The sequence below is a fragment of the Bos taurus genome, chromosome 1 (assembly GCF_002263795.3).
Source record: "Bos taurus isolate L1 Dominette 01449 registration number 42190680 breed Hereford chromosome 1, ARS-UCD2.0, whole genome shotgun sequence".
Lineage (NCBI taxonomy): Eukaryota > Metazoa > Chordata > Mammalia > Artiodactyla > Bovidae > Bos > Bos taurus.
In genome coordinates this window covers 21,298,229-21,311,014 of record NC_037328.1, presented here as the reverse complement: position 1 = coordinate 21,311,014, position 12,786 = coordinate 21,298,229, and the positions used below count along the sequence as shown (strand labels likewise).

At 39.4% G+C, this 12,786-nt stretch overlaps 1 protein-coding gene across 6 annotated transcripts in view; it reads left to right on the top strand.

The window, feature by feature from the left end:
• USP25 (ubiquitin specific peptidase 25) overlaps positions 1-12,786 on the top strand; it is a 161,375-nt gene that overhangs the window by 17,116 nt on the left and 131,473 nt on the right. For all 6 annotated transcript variants that reach the window (XM_002684646.7, XM_005201159.5, XM_005201158.5 and 3 more), the window contains exon 2: positions 10,299-10,376. In XM_002684646.7, the coding sequence (XP_002684692.2) occupies positions 10,299-10,376 (78 nt within the window). The remainder of the gene's footprint in view (positions 1-10,298; positions 10,377-12,786) is intronic.

Below are 12,786 nucleotides of genomic sequence, written 5' to 3'. Positions count from 1 at the left end.
TAAGTGAGGTATATACAGGATATACTGCTAGGACCAAGGAGAGGATCTAAGAACAGGAAAGACCTCACAGAGGAGGTGATGTTGAAGATTTATAGGGAGATGCATGGTATCATTTGAAGCAAAGAGAAGTCCATGAGCAGAACAAACAAAACAATTTGGTACCTTGGTGTATATATAAGTAGCTATATGTGGCTGGCTGTGGTATAATAGTCTGTGGCTGCTCCTTCCTCTCATCCTTATCCTCTGGCAACCTAGGGTTCATTCTTTAAGTCTGTGAGTCTGTTTTTGTTTTGTGAATAAGTTAAATGCAATGTCTGCTGTATATTTTTAGGCATTTTTTTTTAATCTAAATGATACAGTGAAAGATTAAATAAATATTTAGCCTTTTCCTTTGGTTTCTGCCACAGAAATTTGCTGCCTTTTGTATGTTAATGAGATAACTCCTGGTTGGGGGGAATAGATTGCTTCAGGATGGGGGCTGTGCCTCAGAAAAACCAGCCACTATGATTAGAGCCCACTCCCCTATCCAAGGAGGAAAAAGGGACTAGAGATTGAGTCCAGTCACCAGTAGCCAACAATGTAATGCATCATGCCTACATAATGAAGTCTCTAGTGCCTTGTACACTTTTAGTAAGTGCTCAATAAGTGGTGATTCTAAGAAAAAAACAACTATATATGGTTAATTTTCCCTTTCCTGATTGTTTTTGAGACTTCTGTCTTAAAAATACAGAATTGTATCATTAATATATTATTAGAATACAAAAAATGCTTTTAAGGAAGTTGATTGTATGAATAAGAGTCCAATTAGGACATAGAAACTATACAGTAATATGAATGGGGAAAGTTTAATACAAAGCAATATTGAGTAGTAACAAGTGATAAAGTGTTATCATTTGAGTTATCATTTAAAGAACTCTTAAGAATAGGGGAAGAAATACGTTTGGGAGAGGTCTCACTGAGCCCTGAGACTGAGATTCACTTCTTATTGAAGAGGCTATGATTGAAGCGCACTGGATGGAGGACATGTGTGCTGAGGTGCTGGAGCCTGGACACTTATGTAAATGACCCTTTTATCGGTCTGGGAAAGAAAGTGGTATAGAGCACATGCTTTATTAAACCTAGCCGTATGTCTAGAATAATGCAATTTCTAATAGTCAATAGTGAAAGTGTTAATGGCTCATTCGTGTCTTGTTCTTTGGGACCCCATGGTCTGTCCATGGTATTCTCTAGTCCAGAATACTGGAATGCGTTGCCATTCCCTTCTCCACGGGATCTTCCCCACCCAGGGATCAAACCCTGATCTCCTGCATTGCAGGCAGATTCTTTACTGAGCTACTGGGGAAGCTTAGTCAATAGGATGTACTGTATTTGTAATTAGGATGCCCAAATACTGTATTTGATTTAAGGAATTGTTTGTGACACATAGAGCTGTTAGGAGTTATGTGGTATTCTAGTTGGAAAGTTCTACTTAGAGCATGCTAATTTTGTTCTGTTAGTTTAAGGGATTTTATTTTTGGACTGAAAATTAATAAAAATTTAAGTACAGAAACCAAGAGACCCACAAAGATTTAATTGGACAAGGGAGAAATATATTAGGAATCAACCAAATCATTAACATCAAAAACAAGCTAAAGATACACTTGATTTAAACTGTAGAGATTGCAGTTCACAGATACAATTTGATTCATGACAGTTTTGTTTACCCACATTTTCCAGAATATAGGCATTCTAATTTAAAAACACACTGTTCCAAAAGGTTTTGCAAGTTGGGTTTTTGTAACTCTAAATGCATGTTCCCATAGAAACCATGTTTCACGGTATTAGATTCTTGTTTGGCCTAGAAATGTATTTAACTGTGTGAACTTAGCTTATCACTCTGGGTCAGCAAGATCCCCTGGAGTAGGAAATGGCTATCCACTTCAGTATTCTTGCCTGGAGAATCCCATGGATAGCGGAGCCTGGTGGGCTACAGTCCATGGGGTCGCAAAGAGTTGGACATGAATTCGTGACCAAGCACACATACACAAAACAGTATATTTAGGGGAAAGTGTTTAGTTTCTAATTCTGTTGCATATCTTTTGTCTGCCAGTTAATAGGGATAGAGGGTTCTCTTCAGGGCCTGGACATCATGCAGATGTTAGATTGGTTAAAGGGCTGCAGTAGGGGTATGAACTCTGAAGTGAGGAATGATTTATTGAGGATGAGCAAAGTGTCTTATTTCTTCACCTTATTCATTTTTTTTTTTTTTTGTTAGATTACATAATGCTTAAGATTGTAGATCTGGATTCTATAAAAACGTGGGAAAAGACTTTAAATTCAGAATTTCTGGCATTTCTAAGGCTAAATGTAAATAGTGAAGAATACAAAAAGCATACTTGTAGATATATGCATCCATAAAAGTATGTGATTATTTTAATACTAAAGTGCTGTTAACCCAAAAAGACTGAGATGAACCTTAAGTCTATGGCAGTAGAAAATAAAAGATACCACAACTGTTCTTGAGATTAATATGTAGATTCTTTGAATTTGGAAATTTCAACAATACTGTACTGTACACTCCCCTTCACGCAGGATGGACACTACCAGGACTAGGCAGGAAGGCCTTCTGTGAGCTTCGCAGTGCAGTGTAGCAAAGTGAAGAGAGTTTGCTAAGCAACTGGGCGTGATTTATGCATGCTTCTTGTTCCCTTCTCCAGTTTAATTTGTACCTCTTTCCTGTGGGTGAGCTCAAGCCCTGTGAGGTGATTTATTCCAGTTCACCTCTGCAAACTGCTGTTTTCATTTATTTGGTCAAGATTTATTGTGTTTCTACCACATGCCAGACACTCTACTACTTAGTTACCAGGAACACAGTGATGAGGGAAATAGACACCCTGTGTTCTCTTCAATATAGAGTCTGATGATTAATCATTATATATTATTACAGTCTGTGGTAAGTGTCAGAGAAACCTCTGACCTCAACAGAAAACAATTGAATATCCTCAGACCTTTGAGTTAGGAAGCAGAATAGTATTGTGTATACCCTGACTGGAAGAGGAAGCGCAAGAGGGGAAAGCATTGTAAGGTCAAGCTAGAGATAGCTGGGGCATGTAAAGGGCCCTTTAAGCTGTGAGAAGGATCATACTGTAGGTAAGTTCCTCAGAGAGGTCATATGAAGGTGTGCATATATTATTTGAGGTTATATATGAAGAGTAATGAAAGGTTGTCATGTTGCTCTCCTTAAAATTATGGATAAAAATAAAATACAAGACTTATTAAATGATTTTTGTTTTCTTACATATCTGGTTAGAGGCAGGTTTCGGTCTTACAATGAGCTACATGAAGGATATATTATGTACTTGAAATTATCTGTCAGTGAACTTTGAAATGTTTACCATTTGGTGCTTCAGTTCAGTTCAGTTCAGTCGCTCAGTCGTGTCTGACTCTGCGACCCCATGAATCGCAGCACGCCAGGCCTCCCTGTCTATCACCAACTCCCAGAGTTCACTCAGACTCACGTCCATCAAGTCAGTGATGCCATCCAGCCATCTCATCCTCTGTCGTCCCCTTCTCCTCCTGCCCCCAATCCCTGCCAGCATCAGAGTCTTTTCCAATGAGTCAACTCTTTGCATGAGGTGGCCAAAGTACTGGAGTTTCAGCTTTAGCATCATTCCTTCCAAAGAAATCCCAGGGCTGATCTCCTTCAGAATGGACTGGTTGGATCTCCTTGCAGTCCAAGGGACTCTCAAGAGTCTTCTCCAACACCGCAGTTCAAAAGCATCAGTTCTTTGGCGCTCAGCCTTCTTCATAGTCCAACTCTCACATCCATACATGACCACAGGAAAAACCATAGCCTTGACTAGACGGACCTTTGTTGGCAAAGTAATGTCTCTGCTTTTGAATATGCTATCTAGGTTGGTCATAACTTCCCTTCCAAGGAGTAAGCATCTTTTAGCAATGCTAATTCTGAAATTTAAGTCATGTGATTCTGAAGTTGATGAATGCTTTGGGATTTTCTATCAAATTGGGTTTTTTTTTTTTGGTCTTAGAAGCGTTAAAAATTTTTTTTTAGAGGTTCTTATGAGAGTTAACATTTTTTCCCCTGAAGATGGAAACCTTTGTCTTCTTCCTTTTTGCACTAAACTGTTTTATGTATATTTAGAAATTCAGTCAAAGGAACCAAAGACTGACTTATGAGTCACTCACCTCTTAACACAGAAAGCTTTCCTGCCTTGTGGTCATCAGTGCTCCAGTTTTCTTGTACCACTATCAAAGTGTTTAATGTCAACATAGTAATGGATTTTGGGGCTGAGTATTTATTTTTTTACTACATCTTTAATCTCCAGAATCAGATACCATGGAGAAAATGTGGGAGACACATGGACTGTGGAATTTGAAAAATTAGACAGTCATTTCTGCATTTGAACTTCTTAGTCCTTATATATGTTATTCGTTATAAAATGAGAGTGATTTTCTAGAGGATTTGTGTGTGTGCATGTGCATACGTATTATTTGAGATTATATACCAGAAGCACTTAACAGTCTGGCATGCAGTAAGAGCATAATAAATACTTGTATTCTTTTTTTGCCTTAAGTCAGTGATCCTTCTTTTTGCATTTTCAAGAAGTTATACCAATGTAAATGTGCTGTAGTCTTACTTAAATAGATTTAAAACGGACCCAGTATTATATAGGATCAACAGGGGAAGGAAAGAATTCTGTGAAACACTCTGATCCATACTTTATATTGAAGTTACTGGTGCCTTCTTCTCCTTGAAGTGTACAGTACTGGATTTTACACGTAGTAGGTACTTAAGGATGTCGTCACTCAGTAAAAATAACATTAAGGAAGAAATCTGAAGGCCTGTAGGTAGTCTTAGCTTGTTCACTTAGTGATTTTTGTGGTGTTTGCAAACCGCTGAATCTCTTTGAACACTGTGTCTTGCCCTTCTTGATTCAGCAGTGTCAGCAGGTTACAGCTACCTCCTTATACTGTTCAGTTCAGTCGCCCAGTCGTGTCTGACTCTTTGTGACCCCATGAACCGCAGCAGGCCAGGCCTCCCTGTCCATCACAAACTCCCGGAGTTTACCCAAACTCACGTCCATTGAGTTGGTGATGCCATCTAACCATTTCGCCCTCTGTCGTCCCCTTCTCCCCCTGCTTTCAATCTTTCCCAACATCAGGGTCTTTTCAAATGAGTCAGCTCTTCACACCAGGTGGCCAAAATATTGGAGTTTCAGCTTCAGCATCAATCCTTCCAATGAACACCCAGGACTGATCTCCTTTGGGATGGACTGGTTGGATCTCCTTGCAGCCCAAGGGACTCTCCAGAGTCTTCTCCAACACCACAGTTCAAAAGCATCAGTTCTTTGGTGCTCAGCTTTCTCTATAGTCCAACTCTCACATCCATACATGACTACTGGGAAAACCATAGCCTTGACTAGATGGACCTTTGTTGGCAAAGTAATGCCTCTGCTTTTTAATATGCTGTCTAGGTTGGTCCTAACTTTCCTTCCGAGGAGTAAGCATCTTTTAATTTCATGGCTGCAGTCACCATCTGCAATGATTTTGGAGCCCAGAAAAATAAAGTCAGCTGCTGTTTCCACTATTTCCCTATTTGCCATGAAGTGATGGGACCAGGTGCCATGATCTTAGTTTTCTGAATGTTGAGCTTTAAGCCAACTTTTTCACTCTCCTCTTTCACTTTCATCAAGAGACTCTCTAGTTCTTCTTCACTTTTTGCCATAAGGGTGGTGTCATCTTCATATCTGAGGTTATTGATATTTCTCCCGGCAATCTTGATGCCAGCTTGTGCTTCCTCCAGCCCAGCGTTTCTCATGATGTACTCTGCATATAAGTTAAATAAGCAGGGTGACAATATACAGCCTTGACGTACTCCTTTTCCTATTTGGAACCAGTCTGTTGTTTCATGTCCAGTTCTAACTGTTGCTTCCTGACCTGCATACAGGTTTCTCAAGAGGCAGGTCAGGTGGTCTGGTATTCCCATCTCTTTCAGAATTTTTCGCAATTTTTTGTGATCCACATAGTCAAAGGCTTTGGCATCATCAACAAAGCAGAAAGAGATGTTTTTCTGGAACTCTCTTGCTTTTTCAATGATACAGCAAATGTTGGCAATTTGATCTCTAGTTCCTCTGCCTTTTCTAAAACCAGCTTGTACATCTGGAAGTTCATGGTTCACGTATTGCTGAAGCCTGGCTTGGAGAGTTTTGAGCATTACTTTACTAGTGTGTGAGATGAGTGCAATCATACTGTAGTAGATAAGAAATTTATACAAGGAAGACCTCAGCTCAGAAAAGGAATTCTGGAGATGATAGTCTGTTAGGTCCACTTTGGATCCAAAATCATTAGTCAAAGAAGAGAGAACCACATGGCAGGATATTTTTAGTTAAGGATCAGGGCGTTTCAAGGACCAGAAGTTTGGTAAATAAGAAGGTGCAAACTTTGAAAGAAGACCAGGGTCTTAATCACAACAGAAATAAAAGCAGCAAAATCATAAGATTGTAGGAAATGAAGGTGCAAATTTTCAAAGATAGGAAAAAAGCACAGCTGGAAGATGCCAGTAGCAAATAGGAAAACTTGATGGATGAGGTGGTTTCTCTTCCATAAACTTAGAATTTTCTCCTTGCTTACCTCTAGTAATCTTGTTCCCATTTCTTGGTTAGTTAAGAAAATTCATTTACCTTTTCTTTTTCCCAGTCAGCCTTCTTTCTCATCCTAATCCTTTTCATTATTTCACTTTCAGTCAAAATTCATGAGATCAAGAGCCATGCTAGACACGCACCTGAATATTTCTTAGGATAGTTAGCTGACGTTATTGTGAAAAATGAACAAAACACACCAAATGATAACAAAGCTTTCGATGTTGCTTTTCTGTATAAAATACTCTTATATGAATATTCTTATTGTACTCACTTGCAGTCACCTGTCACTGTAACAGATCACACCAAAAGTTAGTGACATCCCAAATATTATGTTCAGATTGTTTGGTTGGGGTGGCTCTTCTCATGTGGCTCATTCTTCTGGGGCAAATGGGCTATCCAGGTTATGTTCTTAATGAATTGCACAATTTCAAGAGGGTAAGCCCAACCATGCAAGCACATTTCATTTCTGCTAATATGCCATTGATGAAAGCTTGTCTCATGGCCAAGCCAGTCATCAGTGCAGCAAGGAAATAACGTTTCTGAAGCTTCAGTATTTTGGGCATCTGATACAAAGAGCCAACTCATTGGAAAAGACCCTGATGCTGGGAAAGATTGAAAGCAAAAGGAGAAGGGAGTGGCAGAGGATGAGATGGTTAGGTATCATTACCGACTCAGTGGACATGAATTTCAGCAAACTCCAGAAGATAGTGGAGGACAGAGGAGCCTGGTGTGCTGCAGTCCATGGGGTCACAAAGAGTTGGACATGACTTAGCGACTGAACAGCAACAATTAGTGGGAGGAAGTGAGAAGTGGCAAAGTGTGTTGATGCAGAGATGGGAGAAGAATTGGGAGTTTAATGCAGGCTTTGTAAGCTTTCTGGGTTTTACATTCTTTTTACATCTTACCTTGTACTCATTGGGCTTCCCTGGTAGCTTGGATGGTAAAGCGCCTGCCTACAGTGCGGGAGACCCGGGTTTAGTCCCTGGGTCAGAAAGATCCCCTGGAGGAGGAAATGGTAACCCACTCCAGTATTCATGCCTGGAAAATCCCATGGATCAAGGAGCCTGGTGCGCTACAGTCCATGGGGTCACAAAGAGTCGGACACAACTGAGCGACTTCTCTTCACTTCTTCACTTTTGTACTCATTAACATAGACACACTATTTTTGTAATCTTAGCTTAATATGATTTAAGCTTAGCTTAATATGATTTGTAAAGATTAACTTCTATATAGATTATATATTTGCTGTTTAAAAATACACAGTTGTTTGTTTAAATTAAACCATGCTTCTAGGCTCATCTATATCAAACTCATTTGAGATGTTTACTAAAAATGAAGATCCCTTAGCAGATCCAGATGCTTCTGGAATCACTATCTCTGGGTGTGGGGCCTGGAAGTCTTCTTTATTGATAGATTTATCAGGGCATTGTCTTGCACATTACAACTTAAAACTTTGTTAGTGGAAGGACATTTGCATTGTTTCCATTCAAATTGCATTATAAATAATAGCCAGCATCATTTGTACAAATGATTAATTTATTTGGGGTATTCAGAAATCTTTCCCTGATACACAATTGAATAATTTGCCGTTGAGGAAAATTATATTCTGTGTAAAGAATAGGGTTTGGAGTGCTGGTGTGGGTGGTTATAAACAAGCTTGTAAAATCTTTCAAGTATTTTATGTTCACTAAAATGTGGAGTTAGATAAAGAGAATTTCTGTATAATTTGTATACATCTTTAATTTGTAATGTTGGGGATTGTGTAAGTTAGTTTTGGTTCCATTGCTTGCTATTGGTAATTTTTAAAATGAAAGTAGAAAAATTGACATGTCTAAAGAGAATTTTACTTTTCTCATATTTCAGCACACTAAATTCGGCAGTTTAGTTCTTCTAATCAACTGTTGTGTTTATATGACCTTTGTTCATATATCTTATTATATATTTTATTTTTTGTCTCAGTTACCTCAGCTTTTAGTAAGATTTTTATGGAAATTAACATTTGTTGATGTCATAGTGGATACTGCCAGTGGCTGTTTAGTGTACATTCTTCGTTCTTTTCTTTTTCCTTAGCAACAGATTTGAAGTGAAGCTTTTTGCCTAACTGAAAAATACATTTCTCAACCTTCTTTGCAACCATGAAGGGCCACATGACATGACTTTGTTCTGCTCAGTGAATGAGGCACATGGGGCTTGTTGAAGAAGGTGGAATCATTTAGCAGACACTCTTTGTCCTTTCTCCTGTATCGTATCTAGAACTTGGACTGGATGCTAGAGGAGGAAGTATAGAGTGACATTTAATAAATGTCACGTAAGAATGTTTAGTGAGAAGACAAGATTTCAGCAGATCCTTTTATTCTAGAGGGGACTTGCTTTCCATGTCATATCACCCATTGAGCTTTCTCTGTTTCATGGTTCTGTCTTCAGTTTTGGGGAACTTGTATTAAGAAATGTAGAGATGGAGGGAGGACTGTATTTTTAATTAGGGAAGTTTAGGGAAGGGTTTTGGTAATAGAATCCTATCCTACCTGTTTTTCTCTTTAGTAGAGTGTGGTACATCAGTAGAGTATAAACACATCTAAAGCAAATGGGCCCAAGTGACTCAGACAGTAAAGAATCTGCCTGCAAAAAAATCTGGGAGATGCAGGCTCGATACCTGGGTTGGTAAGTTCCCCTGGGAAAGGGAATGACAGCCCACTCCAGTATTCTTGCCTGGAGAATTCTATGGACAGAGGAGCCTGGAGGGCTACAGTTCATGGGGTCTCAAAGAGTCTGACACAACTGAGGGACTAACACACACAGCAAATGGGAGCAAGTAATCAATTTTATTTTGGATCTTTTATGACAGATTGGAGAATGAGGTGTTCTTTTTCCCTCCCTTGAATAGAGTGTGGTGGTTTAGTCATCTCCCAGTGTAATATATCCACCTACTGCTTGTTTGCCAAAGGCGTGTTTTTTCCGTACATCCTAAATGCCTAGATGCTGGCTGACTTTAGGGGCAGGGAGAGATTCATACTGCTACTGCTAAGTCGCTTCAGTTGTGTCCGACTCTGTGCGACCCCATAGATGGCAGCCCACCAGGCTCTTGTCCCTGGGATTCTCCAGGCAAGAACACGAGTGGGTTGCCATTTCCTTATCCAATGCATAAAAGTGAAACGTGAAAGTGAAGTTGCTCAGTCGTGCCTGACTCTTAGCGACCCTATGGAACGCAGTCTACCAGGCTCTTCCGTCCATGGGATTTTCCAGGCAAGAGTACTGGATTGGGGTGCCATTGCCTTCTCCGAGAGTTTCATAGGGCTGCCTCAGTTTCATTCTGGGGTCTCATCCCCTAGTTAAAGTACACCAGTGGATACCTTTTTGCCTTTGTTCTTCTTAGGTTTAGTTGTCACAGAGTTCACTCCTTCTCTTATTAGATGGCATACATCAGACAGGGAAGAATCAATCAGCTTTTAGAAACGTGAAAATGGAATAAGGACTCACACAGCGTGGTTTATTCTTCCTAAAATAATGAAATTTTTTCAGTCTTTCTCAAGTTCTATATTTTTTTGTTTTTTACTGTATTTTGTGTTTTCTGTCCTTTTTCCCAAAGGTCATTTATTTTCTGGTCTTTGTACATTTCCAGATTTGAGTATAACGCTTTCGGTTTTTCCTTTCTTCCAGCACCAGCAGACGTTTCTGAATCAACTACGAGAAATTACGGGGATTAATGATGCCCAGATTCTACAGCAAGCCTTGAAGGTATGGCCTCTGTTTCACGAGATACAGTTTCTGTTACACCCTCATCTCCACCACCTACCATATTGGAAAGTTGAGTTTTTTAGTTATACAACGGATAGTACCATAGATACAGGGAAGAACTTTTATAAAGTAAAGGCCTTACTTAACATAGCATTGGACTATAAAGAAAGCTGAGTGCCAAAGAATCGATGCTTTTGAACTGTGGTGTTGGAGAAGACTCTTGAGAGTCCCTTGGACTGCAGGGAGATCCAACCAGTCCATCCTAAAGAAATCAGTCCTGAATAATCATTAGAAGGACTGATGCTGAAGCTGAAACTCCAGTACTTTGGCCACCTGATGCAAAGAACTGACTCATTTGCAAAAACCTTGATGCTGGGAAAGATTGAAGGCGGAAGGAGAAGGGGACAACAGAGGGTGAGGTGGTTGGTTGGCATCATTGACTCAATGGACATGAGTTTGAGTAAACTCTAGGAGTTGGTGATGGACAGGGAGGCCTGGCGTGCTGCAGTCCTTGGGGTCGCAAAGAGTCGGACATGACTGAGCAACTGAACTGAACTAACATAACATACTGCAATTTTGAACACATTAGCTTTTAGCACCCTGATGTTCCATGATGCCTTGGAGTGAAAGAAGACCTCCCTCCACATGAAACGGTTTTCATGCAAAATGGAGTGATATGACTCCCAAGTACTAATGGCCAATTTTACTCAAGAGACACTGTAGTGTTTAATTGGGGATGGAGGGGTAGAATGGCATAGAAGAGGAAGAGGAATTGGGGGAAAATTAATACAGTATCAGAAGCTTCCCTTTTAATCTTCCAGGAAGGAGAAATATAAATCAGCTAACCTTCAGTTAATTGAGTGCTTAAGATCATTCAACATCAAACTGTTTGATTATGCACAAAAAAGGGCATGATTTTTGTTGTGTCTTGTGAAATATACTCATTGCCACACAGAGGCACCCAGATGAGTCAGATCACATGGATATGCAGATTGAAAGAGAGCGAATGAAGGAAAAATGTTCAGAACTGGAACTCCACTTGAAGTGTATTTATAGATCACTGCTCAAGTCTGACATCAACAGTAGAGCCGTTGGCTACTGTAGGCACACACACAGCTTCAGTCTTTTGCATGTTGCTCTGAAAGACAACTTTACATTATTTTTGATTTGGAGCCAGAAGTTCTTCCTTGTTTTCTAGAAATAATTTATCTTTTGAATGATTGTAATCACAGTCATCATCATTGTAGTGGTAAGAATTAGCACTTATTAAGCACTTACAGTAAGTACTAGGTGCTATTCTAAGTACTTTGTGTGGCTAACTCCTCCTCCGAGTAACTTTGAAGTAGGTGTTATTTTTATCCACCTTTTAAAGGGTAAGGAGAAACAGAGAGGTTAAAATGACTTGCTGAAGATCACATAGTTAACATGTGGAGGAGCTTGGAATAGAAACCAAGCAGCCTGCTCCCAGTACCACACATAATTTCTGCTTTTACTGGAAGCTTTGCTTCAGCTTTTTCCTGCATCAGGAAAATAATCAACCAGTACTGTTAGGAGCATTTTAAAGCGTGGTTTATGAAGCTGCTCTTAAGTAGCTGGAAAGGAAGCAAAAATGTCGTACCTCAATTTTTATGATTATGACATTTAGATGATTGCCAGTCCATCCTTTTTTCTGCTAAATATGACAATCATTCCACGTCTATTTTCAGAAATGGCCTTTCCCATTCTGTATCACTTGAGTCTGGGGTTAGACCTATTACCTTGTTCAGGGCAAATTTGGGGAATTCACTTAAATTTTTTTTTAAAACTTAGGAAACATGTAGAATATGTTTAATTAAATAAACATAAAAAATTAAAGTAGTGTTCACATTTCCTTTGAGCTGTGTGACCACTTTTTTTTTTTTTTTAAACTTGTTTCAGTTACCAGTATCTGGGGAAGAAAACAGTGTACTTAAGTCTTAATTGTTGCTCAGTATAAATTTGTAAAATGTTTAATAATGGGTTGACTATCTCAGCATTATACTGACGCAGAGTCTACTTTTGGGAGCCACAATGTCGTTGATTGATTTTTAGCACTTTTATATTGAGAATTTCTTTGTATGTTCAAAGTAAGTGACCTTCAAGATGTATAGATCCCTGCTGCATTCAGTTTATCATTATTATCATATGAGGGAGTATATGGAAAGCATTTGGTACATTTCTTGGCACTTAGTCTTCAATAAATGTTAGCCATTGTTATTAAAATTGTTTTATGTCTGGTTTGTCACAAACTGTAGACTATGTTGGGAGAAGGCAATGGCACCCCACTCCAGTACTGTTGCCTGGAAACTCCTGTGGACAGAGGAGCCTGGTGGGCTGCAGTCCATGGGGTCGCTAAGAGTCAGACAGGACTGAGGGACTTCACTTTCACTTT